Here is a 25514-nt window from a genome sequence, read left to right as displayed (position 1 = left end):
GACATACCAAAAATGACATTCTGAAAACACGAAGGTCACTATGAATTTAAAGTAATGCCATTTGGGTTAACCAATGCACCAGCAACGTTCCAAGCCACTATGAACTAATTGTTTCGTCCATATCTTAGGAAGTTTGTATTAGTATTCTTTGATGATATTTTAATTTACAGTAAAACTTGGAAGGAGCACTTACAACATTTGGATAAAGTTCTTACACTATTGAAAGAGCATCAGTTCTGTTATCACACTAAAATTTCCCTAGGGTTGTCATGAAATAAATAATAGAGGTAACCACAAACCTACTTTTGAGATCAGGATCTAGCCTTCTTAATGCTCAAAAAGGGCTCTCTCTTTATGATTTAACATTGTTGAGTCAATTGATTTTAGGCTAGTTATTTAAGGCTTGGTTGGTTTTTGATTTGATTTGGTGGTGGAATCACTGATTCAGATGGATAGATAAGTGTCTTTTTACCATTGGGCCATGGAGTCCAAATGTCAAGAAAACAGGATTGAATCAAAGTTCTAAAGATAGTGTTCACAGGGCAAGGTAGCTGAGTAAATTCAAATCTTTTAGGCTAGATGGTGAAGTGGTTTTTCAATCGGGGTTAAGGGGCAATCAAGGATTCCTCAAACCAGATAATGAAGGAAATGAAAGAGTTCAATTGAAACTAGGGAGAAATGAAGAATTCCCTACTCTGGATATCAGAAGAAAACATAAAAATGAATAACTGTTCAAGGCAGAGTGTACTTAAACAAATTCTGAAGTAAAATTCCAGTTATTTCATTCAAATTTGAAAAAACATGTATGTTTGTGAAATACTTAAGAAAACAACAATTTGACAAATGAAAGATACTTCATTGAAGTGGCCCAACACATGAATCCTGTAATGCAATGCCTTTATTACTCAGTCTAGTCTGATGACTTGAAATTTTTTACAATAAACCCTCAAGTTTTCAGATCAATGTAACTATAGAAATGTTCAACAATCCACACCTCTATACTTCGAATTATGAAGTATTTATACAAAAAATAGTTAGAAAATATCCTAAACTATTTTAGGAATTATTCAAGGAAAATAAATATCTTCATGCAAGAAGATAGAGACACCTAGGAAATTAAAAGGCTAGTTGTCCCTTCTTTTACTGATTTGTTGTTTGTTGTTTTGATCTTTTGTTGCTTTCTCTCTTTGGCTATTGCTCTATGGTGACTATCCTTTTACTCTTGGCTTTTGACTGATACTCTTTCATCTGATACTCTTTGACTTAGCTGATCTGTTGTTTTACTTTGACTGCTTTGTATTCACTGTTTACCTTGATTTTTACAGTAAATCGTTTAACTTTTCCCAAGTCTCTATATCTGGTAACTTAATATTTACCATTCTTCTGTAGACTTCATCAGCTTCTGTGTATTTTGCAAAGGTGGGCTTGTTTACAAAAAGATGTTTTACCTCATGCTGGAGGTAAAAGAGGTTCTCAAAAGCCTGGTAAAGGAATTTTCCTGTAGGCATCCCTTTCATGGAGGAACTGTTGGCTTGTTCCTTTGCCACTTCTCTGATTCTCTTATCATAGTCTTCATGTGGCATTAACCTGTCATTAATTACCAGTGGATTAGGTAGACCTTTCTACCTCAAAGCATCAAATTTCACCATGAACCTTCCTATTGCCAGCTCCATTGTTTGGCACTTGTCCTCAAGTTGTGTCATCAGGTTCCTCTTGGTGATTACCTTTTTAACCTCTAGTATGGTCCCAGTTCTGTCAGCTATTCCAAGTTCCTGCAATTCATATTTATTCTTTGAGTTAAGGAACTGGATTATTCTTGAGGCTTCTTCTGGCATATTTCCAAGTTCGGCCCTAAATATTTGAATTGCCTCACCAGCCTCTTTGACCAAGTCATTTTGTTCAAATATTACCTGTAAAGATGGCCAAATATCATTGACTGAGTCAATGATATTGGCCCATAAAAGATGTTTTGCTTGGGCTAGTGGCTCTTTTAGTGTTAATTCTTTCTCCAGCTTCCTATCTTTTCATTCAACCTGTTTGTCTTCGGAACTTCATTCTTATGCATAACTTGAGCCAATTTCTTCTCATCCTCTAGACTTTTCATTTGTTCCTTAAGTCTATTTATTTCAGTGGTCTGGATGGACATATCCTCCATGGCTTTGACCAGTTTAGCTGCTTCATCACTAGGATGAGCTGCTGTTGTTGTTGAACCTGTTGCTGATGTAGTTGCTGATGTAGTTGGAAGTGTTGTAGCTAGTGGAGCTGTTGGGGCCAATGAAGCTTCCAAAGTGGAAGGAACTGTTGTAGTAACTGTAGGAATAATAGTAGTAGTAGCTGTCTCAATGTTGGCCTATTTCAGTTGTATTAAATTGTCCAATTCATTCTCCATTTCTTTCAATTGAGAATTCAGTTGAAGAATGAGGTCCATCATTTCATCTTTCTGGCTTTGGCTTTCTAGAACCTCCTTGGTCTGTGGATGTTCAGAAGGAGGCAACTTCAGTTGCTTCTTCAGTGCAACAATGTCTTCATTTTTCTTCTTGTACACTCACTTGAAGGAACATAAAGGTGACCCAGGTAGCATAATAATGGATCTTGGAGGTGGAAATTTGGAACTTTTTTTCCATCCACTAGCATCTAGTAAAAGGTGGAAAACTTTGGATCGTTCTTGTACAGTTGTGGCCATCGAGACATCTCATGGAGAGAAATAGTTAGTTCCGCAACTGGGGGCCAAATTAGGCAATATACAACATGATTGGTGTTTCCCTTATTTACTTAATGTTCAAGTGGAATTTTTGCAGATATCTTGACCACTTTTGATGGAAATCATTCTACAACTTTCCTTGTGTTTGTATAAACTGAAAAGTTCGATGATCTGTGTCGATGATCGTATCCTTCCCTAGAATTTAATGTTTCCATTGTTGGCAAGCCTGCATGATAGAATACATATCTTTATCATAGGTGGGGTACTTCTAAATTGTATCGAAAAGTGTCTCACTCTGATAGGCCATCAAATTTCCTTATTGGGTGAGAACTTCACCAATAACATAGTCAGTGGCGTCTGTCTCGATTTCAAATGGTTGTTGCAGGTTTCGCAATGTGAGTATAGGTGTAGAGCATAGGCAATGCTTTAGCTCAAAAAACGCCTTATGTTGGGACTTAGACGAGGAAAATTTTTCTTTTTCTCCACCCTTAGTAACCTGACTCAAAGGCCTAGTGAGATGGGAGAATCCCAACATGAACCTCCGATAAAAATTGGCAATGCCCAAAAAGATGCAAAGCATTATTAGAGTGCCCAGGGTTGGCCAATCTTGAATGACTTGGATCTTAGCCAGATCCACATGCATGCCTTTCTCATCTATGATTTAACCTAGATATTGAACCTAGCTCATGGAAAAGGTGCATTTCTCTAGGTTGGCACATAGTTTGTGTTGTCACAGGGTTTGAAGGACATGTCGAATGTGTTACAAATGCTCTTCGCAACTCTATTTGAAGATAAGAATGTCATCTAGATATACAACCACAAACGAGTTGGTGAAGGCCCGTAATATGTCATCCATCAGCCTCATAAAATTTGCAGGAGCATTTGTCAATCCGAAAGGCATGACCAACCATTCAAAAAGGCCCTCCTTGAATTTGAAGGTGGTATTCCATACATTTGTGGGCTTTATTAGAAATTGGTGATAGCCAAACTTCTTATTGATCTTGCTGAAATACTTGGCCCGCTTGAGCTAGTCAAGAAGGTCATTAATCTGTGGGATTGGATACATGTTCCTAGTAGTGATTTTGTTCAGTGCTTGATAATCAATGCAGAGCCTCTAGGTACCATCCTTCTTCTATATAAGTAAAATCAAGCTCCTACAAGTTAAAGAACTTGGTCGGATGTTCCCTTTTAGTAGCAACTCTTGGATATACAGCTTGATCTCTTCATTTTATAGAATGGAGCGGTGGTATATTTTCCCATTGGGTAGAGGTGATCAAGGGATCTGATCGATTGAATGCTTGACCTGACATAGTAAGGGCACCCCTCTGGGTAAGGAGAAGATGTCCCTGTATTCTTCCATGAACTTATCCACTTTCTTCTACTGCATGGATAAACTTTTCCCGGGGCCATGGATGTGGCCACGATTTTCTCAGTCTCGGAGATGATTTTACTACATTTCTTAGCAAAGATCAAAGAGATGGCAATAGGTAGGTTTTCCTCTGGTATCCTGTATAACGTATTTCCCAAACTAATAGTAATAGTGCAAGGCCTAGACTCATACACAACATGACACTTCCACAAGTATGGTTGGCCTACTAATACATCACAAACTTCAAGAGGAGCAACATCACAAAGTATCTCATTTGTGAAGGGCTTGATGTTGTAGGGAACGCGACATTGTTGGCTGACACGAAGATCTCGTCCTTGGTGAAGCCACCCGTTGGTGTACGGTTGTGGGTGTGGTGTGGTCGGTAGGCCCAACAGCTTCACGAACTCAGTCGAAATGAGGATATTTTGGATGCTGCTATCGACAATGAACTATAGTGGAGAACCCTTCACCCACATTTGTGAGTGGAAGAGACGCTCCCTCTCCTCTAGATATTCAAGCTCAATCTTTTGGATCTTGGTGGTGGCAATGGTGGCACTAGGTTCTACATCAATAATCTTCTTCCCCTTGTCACTCCCCTTGTTAGGTTCTATATCATAATCAAAACATGCATCAGACTTTGAAGCTTTTAGCTTGACCACCAAGAATTGTTTGGCGCGACACTCATTTGCATTGTGAGTGGGGTTCTTGTGGAACTCAAACCACTTTCATGTGTCCTTTTTTGTCTTTGTAGTACCAATATTTGTTTGCATCTTTGATGGGTTGTCCTGGGTCGCTCCACCTTGGATTTTTCCTTTGTTCTATGGTTTGGGGGCCTCTTGTCCTACTTCTGATTCAGAGATCCAAAGTCGCGCTTCTTTTGTTTAAATTTTTGTTTAATATTAGCAGCATATTGGTATGTTACACCAAGCGAGAAGATTTCCAAGAACTCCATTTATTCTTGAATGTATTTATGCAAACAACCACAGTACTTGAGCACCAAATGTCGCTCAGATTCTTTGATACCCAAATTTTTGCATAGAGTATGGAAAACATTTGTGGGCTCATGCACATCTTGGTCCCTTTGCTATCGTAGTGTGGTCCATTGTATGTACTTGTCCTCATAGCTCCCCATAGGGTAATATTGCTCCTTGGAAGCGTCTCAGAAAGAGTTCTAAGAGGGGGGGGCTATAAACAGAAAGGGTTCATTGGCCCTTTTCTCATAGTAAGTTTCCCACCAATCCTTGACATAGGGGGTAGCCTTAAGAAATGCAAAATTAATCTTCTCCCCATTGGAGAAACTATGGACTGAAAAATAACCTTCTAACAGATTCAACTATTTATCTACAACATTTGCATCTATTTGACCTTTGAATATAGGGATATCAAATTTCACTTGTACCTTGAAGGGGGTGGCACCTACGAAGTGACTGTTGGATGAAGATGCGTCGTCAGTGGGCATCCACCGAAGAATCTGGGCAAAATTGTCCATCATCTTGTTCCATTGCCGCCTAAGGGATTCTTCGAGTAGAAGTTTGATAGGATCTCCTACTCCCTTGTCCTTATTTTCTTCCACCATGGGAGGTCATCCATGTTAGTGGGGATGAGCTTTTAAAGGCTCAACCAATTCAAGTCCCAACTCCTTATACCCTGGCCTCGTTGGGGACATGCATAGAAAAACAAAGAAAGAGAAAACTACTCTGATACCACTGATCCAAATTTTTGAAGGAACGAAATGAAATATAGATATAAACAGAAACACAGAGATACAACAAAAATAGAACTTCAATTCCTTAATAACAAATTACTAAAAATTGTTTACATGAAAAATGGAAATAAACTAGCTCAGACGATGGTAATTTATCTCTGAGAAGATATGTGGTGATTACATGCCTTCTTAACATTTTTACAATGAGTCTGAAAGGCCTATTTATTATTGAGAAATAATGAAAAACCCTAAACATCCAAAAACTTAATGCCAGGAGATGAATCGCCAAAAGTCTGTGGGCCTCGTTGGGGTAAATTGGTACATCAACTTCCTAGGGTCGTAACTTTGGCATATGATCTCTGTTTTATGTGTACGATACCTTGTTAGAAATAATTATCTGAGGAATACAAATTTCGACTACAAACCCCTATAACAGGCTACAGGTTTTCCCATTTTAAAAAAAAATGTTGTTTAGGACCTCAAAATGGCTTTGGAAGTTCAGAGCCTAAAAAACTGCCAATAATAGTAAATTGTGCTACAATTAAGGAAACTGAAAGAAATAATGGTGGGGGTCCAAGTGGAATAGGTGGGTGGCCACCACCATCCACTTAGATTAAAACTCCAACACTGGCATATCATATTTATCTAAATTTCTCCCTCATCAAGATAAACTAAATCAAATCATTAATTACACACTATTTCCCTTGATGACCACATCAAATAAGCCCTCACACCAAATACCATGGGAAAAACCCTTTGTAATTTCCCGTGGTTTTATTTTCTCAATAATTTTCACCCAAATCTATAACATATCCTCAATACAACATTATCACACTAGAATATAGAGTCCTAGTCATCCACAACAATAGAAACACACCTGCAATCATGATACACCCCAAAAAATATATGAATATTGACATCAATGGCAACTAAACAACTTTGTTATCAACAAAAAAAATTAGTAACATCACTTTATTTATTTATTAAATATTTTAATCATTTTTAAATGAATAATAAAAAATAATTTATTATTAAAAGAAAATTTTAAAAGCCATTAAAAAAATAATTTATTAAAATTTATATCAAAACATATCTGATGCATTTCACTTAATCTTTTTAAAAATTGGTGAGATTCTTTATATAAGAAAAGTAACAATTAAAATATCAGCTTCTTGCTTAATCTCTCACATGTTATATAAACCATAACTTACAGAAGAATAAAATGAATGATAATTTAGATGTTTTTTTTCTGCGCGAAAATCCATGCAGATCAACCTAAAGGGATATACCCGTCAGCCAAACTAGCAAGGCCTAACCCCAAGGTTGTCGAGGAGATTAATGATAATTCACATGTCATACATAACTTGCATAAATATAAAATGAATGAGAAATTTGGTTAAACAAATGTAAGTTTCGTCGTTACATGTTTATGTTGTGAACGTGGTCAATGTTATACCTCTATATATATATATATATATATATATATATATATATATAGAGATATATAGATATAGATATATATATATATATATATATATATATATATATATATATATATATATATATATATATATATATATATATATATATATATATATATATATATAATGTGTTACATAAAATATTATGGTTCTTTTTTAATTCTTTAATTTAATCGTATTTATGTTAGAAGCATTTTAATGTATTTAATAATTTTAATGGTAAAAGATGAACTTGAATTTATGTTAATTAAATAAGAGAATTCTTCGATTACTAATTTTACTAATTAAAAATAAATAAATATTTTTTAATATAATAGTTAAATATTATTATTATTATTATGAGATACATGGTAAACTTTTACCATATATCTCAATACACTTATCTGACCCGGGAAATCCAAAACTTTGGTGCCATCTAAACTTTGATAGCAACATATGAACATTACATGGCTTTATGATACCATTAATCCTTAGCAACACATCTAGTCTCTCACTCTCAACAATACATGGCTTTAGCATCATAGTGGATATAAGACATCATGTGCACGTGATAATCACATCTCCTTGCACTCTTGATCCTTGCAACAACTCAAAATGGAAATACTATCAAACTCTCACACCAAACAACTCAGCACACAACAACATACTATTCTAATTCATGCAACATATACTCTCCTTGTGACAATAGAAACATACATACTCTCAATACAAAATTGCATGCTTTACGTTTCCTATGTATTGTTGATGCCAATCTATGAAACTAGCTTGATCTTTGTAGAGGTCATTGCAGGAGGTGATGAAAACCCCTACAAAAATGGTTGTGAAAAAAAAGACGAACACAAAACCTACCCTAAGTATGTTGGGACTTTTTGTGTGGAATCTATGTTGAGTAAAGACCATTATCTGCTAATTTAACCTAAAAAAAATTAGAGAGTTCTTACAACTCCAATACAATCACCATCCTGTGTTGATATATGTAGAACCCGAGGCTAATTAATTAGAAGGGTTTTCTACTTGTGTATATAGTGACAATGTTGGCTTCGACGATGTATAGCTATCGAGTGGCTGATCCAGGCCAACAAAACTCTTTGTCATGTGCACTCTAACCTCTTTCATATACTCTCCAAACACACTTTACATGTGCACAACCTCTAGCAATGATCTCACTACCATTGCACCATATTTAGTCACACATTATGCAACATCAAAAAGCACATTCTCTGTCCATGTGCATTCTATAGGTAATACTTTTAGTTTCCAACCCTCTAACCGATACATAACACCATTGTTTAAAATTGATTTTCTCAAAGGATCAATTTAAACCCCATCAACGACTAATTATCACACTCGGTCAACCATTACTAAAAATTTAATGTGTTCATGACATTCATAATGATTTGGTGATCAAATCCAATGAATGTGTGACTAAATCAACAAGGCCTAATCGATCCACTATATGAAGGACCAAATCAAACATTGAAAGTTTTTCACTCCTTGACTAGATCAAGACTAGATCCATGTGCATCCAACAACCAACACTATCATGACCATATCGATATTAAGGTGTTCCACTCTCTTTTGGTGACAACTCAACCATAACATCTAGATCAAAACAAATATTCATGGAATAACAACTAGATAATTAACATGTTCAATTCTGATAAGATTAAATAGATAATACACTCCACTACATTGTTGCACCAACTTGAAATTGGATCTAGTCAAGATAACATAAACTAATCACCATTTTGAACAAGATCGAGTGTCGAAAATACCAATTCAAACTTTTATTATTTTCCACTATGCCCTTGAAGACCAGATCGATTCGTTGGATGATTTTCACAACATGACAATACTATATCAAACATGAATCCCTCGCAATTACCTTTGATCTCTCTAGGTTAGATAAGAAATGAAATACATAACAAATGTCAAGTTAACTTCCCATCACATCTTCCTTATTTCTATATGACCAAATTTCTCCTCAATAGAAATTGGCCAATAGGTGAAATCTTTTAGAGTTGAAAAAATGTTTGTTGGATCTAGATAAGAAAAACTATGTACATCTTTGAACCAATTCAATGAATTTAAGAATCCAACATCAATGCACACTCCCTATAAACCTTGGCATAGTAAATTTTGAAATGAATTGCTCAACAATAACATTCAAAACCAATCCATGGACTTGTTAAATGCATACACATTCCGTGTCATTTTTTTCTTCAAATAGCTAATCATTGCTTACTCTAATTGTAATGTAGGTACAACACACTAGCATGGAACTCTACCTCTCTGTCATCACACAATTTCTCAAAATTCACATATTAAATCAACAACATATTAATCTAGCTCCATTACACCTAGCTGGAGGATTTGGACTAGATCCATTTATTGAAACGCTTTTAAATCAGATCATGTCTCTGCACACTTTCTCACAGGGTCAGAAAGGAGCATTGAAACAATGATTGAGGCTTCACTTCAAGTATCAAGGAGCCCCCCTTGAACTCATGCACTTTCTGTACCAAATTGGCTTAAATTATTTATTGAGGTCTCTTGGTGCTCCTTCCTCTTCCAAACCCTAATATTTTACTTTCTTGTATGAGAATCTCTTCTAGAGTTTCTTTTTTATCTTCTTTCATTAAGCTTCTCTTTTTTATTAGATCACAGAAATAAATTGGGAAACTTGCAATATTTGGCCATATGGCCAAGATTGTCACATGTAAAACATCTTATGTGACCAAGAAATGGTGGAAAAGGCTTAGATATTTTTTTGATCTTCATTCTATTCTTTTTCTTATTTGCATAGGTCATGCATTCAACAACCTTGTGCCAAAAAACACTGCATAAGTAATAATAACCATTAAAGGAATTTTTATACCTAATGACTAATGATGATATTCCTTGATTGCTAGGTTGAGAAATCTTTTTTTTTACTCCAACTTCGACTTTCTATTCTGCTGATAAAAATTGATTATTCTATTTTTATGATCAGCTACTATATGTCCAAAAATTTAGCAAGTGAGGAACTTGATATCCTCCGATGATGAAGTGAAAGATCTTCTAGTTGAGAATTATTTTCTTGACTCTCTTCTTGGTTGTTGATTCAATTTTTGGCCTCATTTCTTGTTGGAGTCGTTTTCCTTGGAAGTCCTTTTGAATGTTTCCTTAGAACTAGATTCTCCTTCCCTATGATTGTCTTCTTCTGTAAATCGTTTCTCATTGAAAACACCTCAGTTTCTAATCTTTCACATTCATTTTCCTTTTATTTAAATTGTGTGCTCATTCCTTCTTCAATCCTCCTTCCTTCTTTTATTTAGGTTTTCAAACTAATAATTCATTCCTTAAAATATTTCTACATTTCTTCAAGTATTTATAGAATATTTTTCAAATCTCTATTTTTCGCTAAGAGTTTTTCTATTTCAGCTAATACATAGCTAAGTTTAGCTTTATCTCTAACTAATCTCTCGTCTTAAAAATCTACCACTTTGATGTTCGGAGAGCATATCTCATATTGATGATAAATTTCCTTGTGAGGGGCCTTTTTCTTCTTCTTCCTTTTCTTTTTCTTTTCTCCACCATTGCTATTGGTGTCTCCTTCATACAAGGCTTACAACCTTTCCCAAATCTCCTTTACAGACTTGAGATCCATGACTTTCTCAAGATCCAAATTATGAAGATTGTTATAAATTGCAAACTTGGCTCGGGAAATCCATTGTTGAACTTGTTTTGTAGGGGTTTCTCCTTCATATCCATTCATCACTGCATTCCCGACTTTAGATCCAAGTGCAGATAACTGGAATTTCACCTTCTCTCTCCATTCTTGAATTTTTTTGGACTAAGCATCAAAGCACTTTGATAACCCATGATTCACCAAGATCCACCTTTCAGCAATTAAGTTGCAACAGAAAACACCAACTCTAATACCAATTGTTAGAATCAGATCACTACTGAGAGGAGGGGGTGAATGGGCAGTGATATAAAATATACAAATCTAAAATATTTTCGCAAATTATTAATCAAACATTACACAACATATTGTCAGTAGATTTGATCATATAAACCACATTAAACAATCAACATAGACATCATATCAGGCATACACATAGGAAAAAACGATATCTAGTGGAATGTTGGAAACTAGATCACTACTAAGTTAGGGTGGGGGGGGGGGGGATTGGGCGGGGGTGGGGGTGGGGGTGAATCAGTAGTGTGGCACTTTTAAAAATTTTCACCAATTATTAATATTTTTACCATTCATGTACTGAAATAAAAAACCATAGATCAGGTCATCGATTTAAAAATGAAACCATAAAAATAATCAACACATAGGACACATGTGTTTCTGGTGGAAAACCCTTCCCTAGGAAAAAAGCCACCTTGTTTCTGCTACGTTGCTTAATTCTTTTCTTAAGTGTTGAAAAAATTATGCATGGATAAGCTCACTCCTATCAGCCGGAAGACTCAACTTCTTTCACAGTATGCTAGCACTATCAAATAGGAAATTGTTTCTCTCTCGGATATTTAGACTACCATACGCTGAAGGCTCCCACGATCAGTTGATCCTCACTTGGTTACTCCTGAACTACCAAAACGACTCTACAGACTTTGATATGTTGGTTACCACCATGACCAATGAGCCTCGCCTAGCTTCAGCCGAACTATCCAACCACCATTGGATGGATAAATCTCTTCCATATATAGAATCCTCCAATCATTGTATACTTAAAGCCTCCATGCCTTCATTTCCTTCACGAGAGCCTCGTTTCATATATTTTCAAACTAGAGTATGAAAACTTGCTCAACATGAGCACTGCAGAAACCGAGCATCAAAGCTCAATCAAATATCAAATTTGTAGCTCTAGTTTCCATCAAAAACTCCACACAAGCTGGAAAAAATCCTTCTCAAACTCTACCCAAATCCTCACTGCATCTTCTCACTCAATCCACAAAATCATGGCTGAAACATACTTCATCTCACTACTACTACAACTGCAAACTGCTTAATAAATTTTGCACTAGACAATAAATGGAGCTTGTAGGCTCTTCTCCAATCTCTCACTCACTCCACACAACAACTAGACAATCAACCATACTAACAATAAGCTATCTTCAATAATAAGATGAACCCAAGTGCTCAACTCAATAATTACTCAGAACAACTGGGCTTCACAACTCTGTTCATAAGCTATATTAGATCCAAATTCATCTCATTGACTCAATCAACCACTAACTCGACTATACTTTTTTATCTTTTCAATTTTAATCAACTTCTGGAGGTCCCATGAACGTTTCCAACCATAAACCAAAAAGTTCTGATCAAGGATGTCGCCAAAACACAAAAATTAGCTCAATAATGCGAGGAATGTGGAGAAATTCTTGTGCAAATCCCTGGTCACTCCCTTAGCGTTGTCCTCTAAGCGACTGGAGCTATAAATGCTCCCTTGAGCCTATCCTGCAAGTGATTGGAGCCTAAAACCTCTCCCGTAGGCCTTTGTGCATGCAACTAGGGCTAAAGCTCAGTAAAATCATCAACCTCTCAGCTCTGAACCACTGCCACATGTTCCATCATCCTCTCTAGCACATGAAAACTCCTCCAAGCCTCTACAACATGTCTGCAACTAATGAAATAGGCTAAGAACAACTTAGGTACATGCTAGACCTATTTTTCAAACTTTAGCACCAAGACCAACACCTCCAACTCCTCAAGTAGCAACCACAACATCTCTAACACCTCCAATACCTGTAGTAGCATCTCCATCACCTGTAGCAATATCCCCAAATCCTGCAACAACGACATCAAGGAATACAATTGCCTCCATCACTGGTAGAAGCACCTCCAACACAACCAACCACATCTCACACATGTAGCAACATATGCAATGTCTCCAAGACATGTAGAGATATATGCAACATCTAGAGAAGTAATACAACCATCTACAATAGCAACATATCCAAGCTACAACACAACATCAACACCCATAGCTGCAATCTAATCCTCCTACAACAGCAACATCTCCAACCAACTCGACATGTCTAGAATCCATCTCCTCAAAAACACAACATCATCTCCACTAGGTCTAGTCATAAGTATGTTGACATCAATTCTGACTAACAAGACCATCACCAAAGCATCCAACACTAAGCACTCATCATACATGCATAGGACCAGCAACACCAAGAGTTTATTAACATCAATTCCAACACTACAATGCCAACAAACTCCCCCTTTGGCATTGATACAACCTCAATACAACATGTGAGGCTAACCTCTAACCATCCAAATCTCTCCCCCTTTGACATCAATGGTAAAGGGCCATATTAACACTGAAGATCAATTTCAATAATGTGTTGAAAGAGAGGAAGACTCCCCCTGCCATACACAACACCATACTGATACAACATAAGAAGTATCATTTTGAAGATAATCATGTAAAAACAAGGAAATTGCCTACCAAACCACTAGCCAATGCAATGCCATCAATGAAGACTAAAACATGATCCCCCTAAGCATGTAATGGATTTGCAATCAACACTCTGCCTGCTGAAGAAACACATATGTTGACTGCAATAAGCCTACTTTCCAAGTGCAAGAGACTACTCCTCATGGACCATGACTCTAACTAACTTTGGACATGATATGCAATACATTACAACATAATGCTTCAGCGAGCATATACATAGTTGTGATAAGTATATGGAACATACATATGACTCCTCTATGCCTATCACCAATCATTATTCTATGGACCCAAGTTTATATCATGCACCCAATATGTGAGGCTACATCAAAGATATACAACATGAAACAAGACTTGGACTCCACTTGACCCATACATAGCTAATGAAAAATAATACTAGACACAATGGGTCTTTCCATGAGAAATAAGACCAAGATGATACAATAATAATACATGGCTTTTACATCTACACACAATGTGCTCTCATCAATACATGCCCAAAACATGAAATATCATGAGTACATGGGAAAATGAGCAATGAATATGTTCTCCATATAGCAACAGTAATAAAATGTAATGCATGGCAAGTGCATCAAATCATCCATCTAATACATATCAGCAGCATGTATGATTCATCTAGAAATGAAAATATAAGCAATAATATGCATAATCTAGATGAACTATCTCTAACATATCATTTTATCTCCATGGCAGCGACATATGCATGACAACATATGACATAAAGATCAACTATATTGTGCCAAACATATGATATTTTCTACTATATGGCAGCAACATCAAAATATCTTCCCTACACCAAATCAATGTCAAATATATATGCACTACATAGGAACACAATGGAAACACTCTGCCGATCTATTAGGAAGCATGAATGTTCCCCCTAGATGTGTGATCCCCCATCACACCTAGACAATGCACATAATAATGCCTTCCATAACACCATTAGCATCAATAAAATCAAAACAGATAACTACTCCAAAAACTATCAACGAATTTGCATGACAACTCCAACTAAAACAAATTGGAATATAAAAAGAGCTAAAACTGGAAATAACACTTCAAACCACAAGGACTTCCACTGAAGACATGCATCTCTAGAAATGCAGATTTGTCTTCTCATACTCTTCCCCATATGGCTGCATAATTAATAATTTGCATACAACTCATAATGCACCCATATGCTCTCCCTGAGACCATGCATGCCTCAATTTTTTGTGGGAGACCCTTGCTACTCTTTTCTCCTCCCAACTTTCATTTGTTGATCCATCTTCTTCTTATGTGGTTGCATTTGTACATTCTCCTCTCTTTGAATGGATCTCTTAAAACACATGGGAAATTTGCAATCCTTGGCCTTATGGCCAACATTGTAACACACAAAACATCTAATGTGACCAAGGAATTGAGGAATAACTGGATATCTTCTGCTTATTTGATTTTTATTTCTTGCATGTGCCCTATAGTCAATAGCCCCATGGCCAAAAATCATTACATGAGAAACAATAACCATAAAAGGGACTATTATACCTGAAAGATGGATATTTCCTTTGCATGCACGCTTGATGTGGCTTCTGCTTTGGTTGCTCCTTTTGATGAGAGAGATTGATCTCTCCATTGATGCAACTTGCTACTATGTTTCCATGAATTCCACAACTATAACACTTCCTAATTATATTCTTCTTCTTTGATCTTCGTCTCTTATTTTGTTGCTTCCTGCATGACATATGAATCTCAATATTTTTGTTGTAAATAGGTGCTCCAAGAATTTCAGATTTGCTTGTAGATGCTTGCACACTAGTTTTGAACCTCTCCAATTCTTATCTTGCGGAAATTTCTTCACCCTTCAATTTCTGACATTTATCCTTCAATTCCTTGTCTTCAGCCACGAGCTTTTGAATCTCAACTTCTGGTGCTTTCACCTTGGATTTCTCATCATTTTTGTAACCGATGTTTGATATATCACTACAAGCACTAGTGCTTTGATATTCTTCTTGTGAGGAGGACTGATTTGTTACTGTGATAAATGTTGAATCCTTTTCATTTTTCTCCATTTTTGAAAAATGCAATTTTCCTCCAAGATACAAGTTCTACAACTTATCCAACATATCTTTGGCAGTCTCATAATGCTTCACACGCATGCTATTAGATTTGAAATACCATTCAAACTAATATTTTTATCTAAATCATTAGATTTATATTTAACACCATATTCAAGTGATATCAAAATATCTTCATCAATAGACAAAAAATATGAATCCAAATTTACTCGTCAAGTTGCAAATTTACCTTCATGAAGTACTGGAATACCTTATTGGTCCATTTTGGTAAATTTGCAAAATTTCTACCAAAATCTCCAAGATCCACTCTCCAGCGATCAAGTTGCAATTGAGAGCCCCCGCTCTGATCCCAATTGTTGGAGACTAGATTACTACTAAGAGGGACAGGGGGGTGAATCAGTAGTGTGGCACTTTTGAACTTTTTCACCAATTATTAATCTTTTCACCATGCATGTACTGAAACAAAAAACCATAGATTAGAGAATCAAAATAAACATGCAACCACAAAAATAATAAACACAAAGGACACGTGTTTCTGGTGGAAAACCCTTCTAGGGAGAAAACCACCCCACTATTGTTGCGTTGTTCAATTCTTTTATCAAGCGCTGAACAAATTATACATGGATAAGCTCTCTCCTATTAGTCGGAAGACTCAACATATTTCAATTATGTTGACACTATCAGACATGAAATTCTTTCTCTCTCGAATCTTTGGACTACCATCCACTGAAGACTCCCACGATCAGTCGATCCTTGCCTGGTTACTCCTGAACTAACAACATGACTCTATAAACTCTGATCTACTGGTCACCACCATGACCAATGAGCCTCACCCAATTTCTATCAAACTATCCAACCACCATTGGATTGATAAATATCTTCCATCTATTGAATCCGAAAATCATTGTATAGGTAAAGCCTCCATGCCTTCACTTCCTCCATGCGAGCCTCGTTTCATATATTTTTAGACTGGACTCTATAAACTTGCTCAAAATGAGCACTATAGGAACTTAGCATCAAAGTTCAATCAAATATCAAATTTGAAACTCTAGCTTCCATCAAAAACTTCACACAAAAACTCCACACCAGTTGGAAAACAATCTCCTCAAAATCTACTCAAATCCTCACTACATTTTCTAACTCAATCCACAAAATCATGGCTGAAACATACTTCATCTCATTACTACTACAAATGCAAACTGCTTAATAAATTTTGCACTAGACAATAGATGCATCTTGCAAGCTTTTCTCTAAGCTCTCACTTACTGCACACAACAACTAGACAATCAACCATACTAACAATGGGTTATCTCCAATATGTAGATGAACCCAAGTGCTCAGCTCAATAATTACTTAGAACTATTGGGCTTCACAACTCTGTTCATAAGTTAGATTAGATTCAGATTCAACTCATTGACTCAATCAACCACTAACTCCACTAGCCTTTTTGATCTTTTTAACTTTAATCAACTTTTGAAGGTCCCACAAATTTTTCTAATGATAAACCAAAAAAATTTAATCAAGGATGTCGCCAAAACTCCAAAATTAGCTCAACAATCCGAGGAATGCGGAGCAATTCTCGTGAAAATCCCTGATCACTCCCTTATCATTATCCTCTAAGCGACGGGAACTATAACTGCTCCCTTGAGCCTGTCCTACAAGCGACTGGAGCCTAAAACCACTCCCATAGGCCTCTGCGTATGCGACTAGGGCTAAAGATCAATAAAATCATCAACCTCTTAGCTCTGAACTTCCGCCACTTATTCCATCATCTTCTCCAACACCTTTACACTCGTCCAAGCCTCTGCAACAAGTCTACAACTGATGAAATAGGCTAAGAACAAGTTAGGGACATGCTAGACCTATTTTGCCAACTTTAGCACCAAGACCAACACCTCCAGCTCCTAAAGAAACAACCACAACATCTCTAGCTCCTCCAATGCTTGTAGCAACATCTCCATCACCTATAACAACATCCCCAACTCCTGCAACAACAACATCAAGGAATACAATTGCCTCCATCACTAGTAGAAGCACCTCCAATACAAGCAACCACATCTCACACTTGTAGCAGCATATGCAATGTCTCCAAGACATTTAGAGACATATGCAACATCTATAGAAGCACTCCAACCACTTGCAACAATAGCATCTCCAAGCTGCAACACAACATCAACACCCATAGCAACAATCCAATCCTCCTGCAATAGCAACATCTCCAACCAACTCAACATGTCTAGAATCCATCTCCTCAACAACCATAACATCATCTCCATTAGGTCTAGTCATAGGTATGTTGACATCAATGCAAACTAACAAGACCATCGCCAAAAAATCCAACACTAAGCACTCAACACACATGCATATGACCAGTAGCACCAAGAGTTTGTTGACATCAATGCCAAAACTACAATGCCAACATGGAAACCCTCAAGGGGAAGAAAACCACGCTATTGTTGTTGCACTACTTATCTTTCTTTTATTATCAATTAATTTCTTTTATAAATGCTAACCCCAACTAGCTAGGAGCCACTACTCCTCTGCAATAGTTTGTTGGCACCACCATCTAGGAAGCCCCAACCCACTGTCAACTATTTGTTGGCCACTACCAGCAAGGAGTCACTACTCCTATCTTGGCAAGCCACCACTTGTTGGAGGTCCCAACCTCCTCAAATTATCAAGGCCATGATTTCATTCATTTTCATACTGGACCCCAAAGAAAACAAACAAACTTTGCAATACATAAATAAAACAACTCACTCTACAACATATAAATAAACCAGCTCTCTTTGCAACGCAATCTCAACCTCTCTAACTAGTGCTCACTGCTACATATATTCAAACAACTTCATTATGCATTGTAGCTCAACTAAACTCCAACACTAACATATCATATTTATGGTAATTTATCCCTCATCAAGATAGTCTAAATCAAATATCTAATTACACACCATTTCTCTTGATGACCACATTAAATAAGCTCTCACACCAAATGCCATGGGAAAAACTCTTAGTAATTGCCTCACAAGAATCTTCACCTAGATTTATACATATCCTCAATACAACATCATCACACTGGAATACATAATTCTATCCATTTCCAACAATAGCAACAAACCTGCAATCATGATATACCCCAAAACACATCTGAAAGTGGACATCAATACCAACCAAACAACATTATTGTCAACAAAAATGATAATAACATCACTTTATTTATTTATTCAATATTTTAATTATTTTTAAATGAATAAATAGAAATATTTTAGTATTAGAAAAATAATTTAAAAATCATATAAAAAAATTAAAATTATTAAAATTTATATCACAACATATCTTATGCTTTTCACTTAATTTTTTTCAAAATTAGTGAAATTCTTTATACAAATAATATAACTTACATTCCAACTTTGCTAATTGCAATTAAAATATCTCCGTCCTCTGTGATCTTTCATATGTTATATAAACCATAACTCTTGCAAATATATAAAATAAATGAGATCTTTCATAGATTATATAAGCCATAACTCGTGCAAATATATAAAATGAATGTGTTGCAATTAAAATATCTCCTTCCTGTGTGATCTTTCATATGTTACATAAACCATAACTCTGGCAAATATATAAAATGAATGAGAAATTTTGTTAAACAAATATAAGTATCAACTTTACCTGTTTATGTTTATGTTGTGAACTTGGTTAATGCTTAGCTATTATGTTCATTGATATATATATATATATATATATATATATATATATATTTTTTTTTTTTTTTTTTTTTTTCTCGGTAAATCTAATCTATTTTATTATGTACAGAAGAAAAACATTACAGGCATATATTCAAATTGCCCAAGGCCAACTGTAGCTCTTTGGAGCAAGATTTCTCAACACCAGACCCGCCCTCGCAGGGGCTGCTTGACCAGACTAAACTATCCTCACAGTACATTAAAATATGACAGCGAATCTTTACCATGCACAAAAACATCCCGCGCAGGGGCACCGGAGCAGAGTAGTACAACCCTCGCAGGGGCAACAAAAGAGTTATAGACACAGCCAGAGCCGACATAGACATAACGTAAACTAGAGAGACATGACCATAGCAGACATAGACAGAAACATAAACCAGAGAGACATAGACATAGATATGAGACCGGAACAGGACCTGCACAGTTGTGGAAGACGACAGATTGAAACAGTGGAGGTTAATCCTCTGGCTTCTCCTCGACAATTCTGCACCATCCATACTTCTCTTGCTCTTCTGTAGTGGGGAAGGAGTCCCAGTCTTCAGCAGTGTTCTCCTTGGAGGTCGACGCCCGCTGAGCCTAAGGGCGAGAGGAAGCTTGCACAGGAGCCCCCGCCAGTCTTTCCTCGTCACCTTCCATGCTTTCGTCTGGGACCTCCTCCTGATTGCACACACCACCTTCACCATCCTGAGTTTACTCGATGAATAAGACCGAAATGTGAGCATTGATGCGTGGTTTATTCTTCGAGCTGCCAAAAGTAAATATGGCAGAGCCAAACGCAGGAAGAGGGTCTGGTTCGGAGCTTGGACTGCTTGCATCCATGAACTGGCTCGCCTGGAGGGGGTTGGCCTCTGCCCTTTTGTGGCAATTATAGCGGCAACATTGGAATTGGGGCTCTATAGCCGGAGGACGAGAAGACCCTCCCTGAGCAGAGCCACGTCAACTGAGCAGTCTTTGCCGGGGTCTAACCATGTTTGCAGGTGAACCAGCGGCTTGAAGCAGAATTGCAATTGAAGACTTTCCCCACTGAATACGGCCCCCAACTGAATTGGCGCTGCTCTCAGCAGACCTGGGACAGCACTCAATAGAGCAAAAGCGGCTACCAACAGAGTTTCCACCTTGAAAACTGGCCTTGACAGCAAGAGCCGTGGCCTGTAAAACAATACCACACGCAGGAGCCTGAACCCTGTTACCACAACACTGAGCTTGACCCTGCTCCATTCCTTCCACCACCTTAATAACCTCAACATTCCCTCGATACTTGTTCACCATAACTGCAGATTGCAGTAGCACCAATGAACCAGGACATTGCATTGAATTCCCATCACCCTCACCTGAGCGTTTAAACATCGGCGGCGAGAGACGCATTAGCTTTTAAGCGTGAGGTTAAGGCTCCACATGGCTGGCATGTGGCTCCTCCCTGCCACCCGTACTATCACCCGCATCCGGGACATCAGTATCACCTTGGACCAGGTTATCACATTCCTGAGCCTGGACAGTGTTTGGAATAATGTTGGTATTTCCAGTGAGAAGGGTGTTCTCGTTGTCCACTCCTATATTGGCGAGAAGGTCAGCAACCTTGTTGCCTTCCCTTTTTATATGAGTAAAAGAGATAGCTCTGTTGCTGCGTAGCAATTGTTCAATAGCCTCCAGTCTTGCTTCTAGCCTCCAGCTAGTGGCGATTTTCCTTGCTTGGGTTCCATTCTGAATGCGCTTGGCCATGTTAATGAGAATTTGGGAGTCTCCTTCCACGACCAATGGTTGGAGGTTGAGATTCCATGCAAGAATGAGCCCTTGCCATAGGCCTTCTAGCTCAGCTGAGTTATTAGTATCCCATCCTATATTGCCAAAGTATATCTGTATGGGAGAGCCTTCGTGATTTCTTAGAATGCCTCCGAAACCAGCCATACCAGGGTTGCCTTTGGAAGCACCATCGAAGTTGAGCTTGTAGGAATGCTTTGGAGGGGGGGTCCATTTACCTTTGTTGCTATTGCCACTTTTGGCAGAGCCTTTCTTATGAAGTTCCTTAGGAAGATGCAGTTGCCAGTTGTCCAAGATACTTTTCTCATTGTTTAGAGAGGGAAGATCCTCCTGTGCCCATGATCTTAGCAATATCGTTTCATTGAGATTTCCACAGAACCTCCTCCATACGTCCTCGATCGGGGAGCATTGGTTTTTGAATATTCGTTTGTTTCTTTCCTTCCATATGCTCCAGAGGATTAGACCAGGGATAATGTTCCAAAGACAATTGAGGAGCTCACTTTTGTAAGGTTTCTGAGGCCATTGTCTTATAGAGTTGGTAATGTCGTTCTCCAATCTGCATTTTCTTTGACATCTGAAGCTTGCCTTTTCCCATAGCTGATTGGCTAAGGGGCAGGAGTCCAGGAGGTGTTGAAGAGTTTCCTCATTACAATTGCAATTGTAGCAAATGGACGGACCATGAAAGTTTCTTCTTCTTAATTTATCCCAGGTGAGTATTCTTTTATGTCCTACTAACCATAAGAAGTGAGAGACTTTGGGCCAGGAGTTGAGCTCCCATATTTTGCGCCATATTGGGTCAGACGGGATGTTAATATTACTTACTATTTTGTACGCCTCTGAGGGGGTGTAGGTGCCTTTTGGTTGATATCCCCAACGAAGAATGTCATTTCCTTCATTCTGTCTGATATTTCTTTTCCGCAGCTCCTGCTCCAGCTGCTCTGCGTCTTGAAGGTTTGTGTTATGGATTAATTGGTAACCCTGTTTCCATTTCCTGAAGCCGTTCTCCGTGTTCGGCAACCAGAACTGTTGGATCTTTTCTTGCTGCTGCTCCTGCCTGTTGAATTCTGGAACTGGGTGCAGAATACTGTTGAGTTTTGGCATCTGATTCCATGCATCCGTCCAGAATCTTGCCGTATTGCCATCCCTCACTTCCCAGAAGCTGTGCGTTTGAATTAGGTGGAAGTGCTGTTTGGCTGCATTCCATATTAGCGAGCCTTTGACATTGGGAGTGAACCTGATGAGTTCCTCCTGAGGTCTGTTGTTGGCGTATTTAGCTGTCCAAAGCTTGACCCAGGGCTTATCTGGACTGGTTACCCATTGCCACCAGATCTTGGCGCTCATGATGGAATTGCTATGCTCTGGGTCTCTCAGTCCAATGCCCCCTTTATCTTTGGGAGTACAGACGGTGGTCCATTTTACTAGAGCCCATTTACGGTTAGTTGCCGAACCTCCCCATAGGAAGCCACGCTGAAGATTCCTTATTCGTTTTAACACCCACTTTGGCGCTGCTAGGATTGAGAACAGGTATAGAGGCATTGCCTGAAGGACCGACTTGATGAGGACCACCCGACTGGCTAGATTTAGAGTTCTATAGGTCCAGAGGTTAAGGCGTGAGTCAAGTTTTTCCAGGAGAGCTTGCCAAGAAGAGTGCTTAATGGCGGAGGCTGTGAGGGGAGCCCCAAGGTACTTGGACAGGAGGGTGGCAGAGGGAAAACCCAAGATGCGAGTCACCGCGGTCTTGACTGAGGGAGGGGTGTGAAAGAAAAAGATTTGCGATTTAGTGCAATTGACATTAGTGCCTGAAGCTTCAGAAAAATCAGAGAGCAGGGATTTGAAGCAGGAGGCTTCCTGGACAGAGGGGTAGCCGAATAGCATGGTGTCGTCAACAAACTGCTGATGGGAGTTAGCAGGGGTGTTGTGAACAGAAAGGCCTTTGAGCTTATGAGAGTGGAGGGCATTTTTTATGTGACGCCCTAGTCCCTCAGCCATAAGAACAAAGAGGAAGGGAGATAGGGGGTCACCTTGCCTGATTCCTCGGGAGGGTTTGAAGGGGCGGGAGGGAATACCGTTCACTAGAATGGAGAAGTGAGTGGAAGTGATTAAACTCATGATCCATCGAACCCACATGGAGCAAAATCCAAAGGCTATTAGCATTTGCTGAATGTAAGTCCAGCTGAGTTTATCAAAAGCCTTAGAGAGATCCAGTTTAAGAATCATACCTGCCTGCTTGGTTTGCTTGAGAGAGTGTATTATCTCGTGCGTGAGGAGAATTCCGTCCATAATCTGTCACCCTTCCACATACCCTGACTGTTCCGGCGAGATAAGCAGGGGCAAGAGGGGCTTTAGCCGATTCACAATTACTTTGGATATGACTTTGTATATGACATTGCAAAGAGCAATCGGCCTATACTTGTCAGGTGTTATGGAGTCTTCCTCTTTAGGGATGAGAGCAATGAAGGTTGAGTTTAGAGAGGGAAGCAGCCAATGGAGAGCTCTTGATTCTTCTACAATTTGCCAGACCTCTTGCTTTATTAGCTCCCAGAAGGTGTGAAAGAACGTTGTGGTAAATCCATCCGGGCCAGGGGCTTTTCCTTCCTTGAGCTGGGCCATAGCTTCATCCACTTCCTGAGATAGAATGGGGCGAAGGAGAAGTTCATTGTGCTCCTCCGTGATGATTTTTGGCACATTTTTGGTGATTTTCTCAATAGCCGGACGCCTGTCTCCTTCAGGCTCTCGATGGACCTGATTGAAGTGATTGAGGAATTCCTCCTCAATTTCCTCATGCTTTTCTATTCTAGCCCCTCCTTGTTTTTGGATGTAAGGGATGCTGTTGTGCATTCTTCGCTGAATAGTGGTTCTGTGGAAGAATTTGGTATTTCGCTCTCCTTCCTTCAACCATCTGATTCTGGATTTTTGCTTCCAATATATTTCCTCCTGTTTCCTCCTTTCCTCCAGTTGGCTTTGGATGCGTCATTCCTTTTCCAGAGTTTCTTCAGTGTGCCCACTTGTGATTATCCTTTGTTGTAGTTCCTCTAGTTCCCTGTTTAAATCCTGTTGCGCCATGAATATGTTGCCGAAGGTCTCTCTGTTCCACTGCTTTAATTGACTTTTTAAGAACTTAAGCTTCTGTTGGAACTGATACATCTTGGATCCTTCTGGTGGGATGAAGGATGTCCAAGTTGTTTTGACAAAGTCTTTAAACGAGGGATGCGAGAGCCAGAATGCTTCGAAGCGGAAGGGTCTTCTGGTATGGTTGCCTGGTCTTTGCCACTGGAGGGCTATCGGCCAGTGGTCCGATCCAATGTGGGAAAGAATAACTGCTGAAAAATCTCCTCCAAGGTGAACCGCATTGTCTGATATGAGGAAGCGGTCCAGTTTGGAGGCAATTTGATGCTTGCCTGCTCTGCGATTGCTCCATGTGAAAGTTCCATTGCAGAAAGGCATATCTATGAGGGAAGTATTCTGAATGAAATCCTTGAAGTGGGAGTTTTCTTGTTCCATTCTATTTCTACCCCCAATCTTCTCCTCTAGCTTGGTGATCATGTTAAAATCCCCTCCTATTATCCAGAGCGGGTGCCTCCTATTGTTGTTCAGGGCTTCTATAGTATCAAGAAGAGCAATTTTGCTTCCTGTGTCCTGCGGGAAGTAAACATTTGAGAGGTTTCCATGGATGTTCGTACCTAGGATGTGGAACTCAGCCTGGATGAGGTGGTGAGAGGCGTGAAAATCTGAAAGAGCAATCGCTTGTGTACTCCAAGCTATTGCCAGCCCTCCTGAAGCTCCAGAGGCATCTACCGCAACCGATCGACAACCTGGCCAAGCCTTGGAGAGAATACTGCCTAACGTAGAGCTATTACATTTGGTTTCTTGGAGAAAGCACATTTGCGGTTTTTCCATTTTAATCATGTTTTTTAACATTCTGAGTTTTCCTGGGCTGTTGAGCCCTCTTACATTCCATGATACCAGCTTCATGATTTAACTATTGAGAGAGGGTTTGTAGTACTTCGTCAACTTAGCATACCTGCCCGAGTCTACCAGGATTTTCCCAATCTCGATCGTTCGCTGGAGATCCGTTTTTCTTCCTCTCTTCTTGGTGTCTTTTGGGGGTAAGCTACCGTCCCATCGGCTTCCTGGCTGAATGCCTAGTTGATGCTGATGAAAAGCTCTGGAAATGACCACTTCCAGCTTATTGAGCTGATACTCTGATATACTATCATATGC

The 25514-nt window shown here is 38.6% G+C and overlaps 1 protein-coding gene across 1 annotated transcript; it reads right to left on the bottom strand.

Annotated features, from left to right (window-relative positions):
• Positions 1-24263: 24263 nt before the first annotated feature.
• On the bottom strand, positions 24264-25190 carry LOC149184590 (uncharacterized). The gene has a single exon (XM_089415387.1). The coding sequence runs from the start codon at positions 25188-25190 to the stop codon at positions 24264-24266; it is 927 nt and encodes a 308-aa protein (XP_089271513.1).
• Between the last annotated feature and the right edge of the window lie 324 nt (positions 25191-25514).

The sequence above is a fragment of the Pinus tabuliformis genome, chromosome 3_2 (genome assembly GCF_031772625.1).
Source record: "Pinus tabuliformis cultivar Carrire ecotype Pingquan chromosome 3_2, CPIR1, whole genome shotgun sequence".
Lineage (NCBI taxonomy): Eukaryota > Viridiplantae > Streptophyta > Pinopsida > Pinales > Pinaceae > Pinus > Pinus tabuliformis.
The sequence above is the reverse complement of the archived record's forward strand: the minus strand, read 5'-3'. Positions and strand labels throughout refer to the sequence as shown.

Bases quoted from the DNA above. Each gene is read 5' to 3' on its own strand.
- LOC149184590 (XM_089415387.1), bottom strand. From the start codon at position 25,190: ATGGAAAAACCGCAAATGTGCTTTCTCCAAGAAACCAAATGTAATAGC.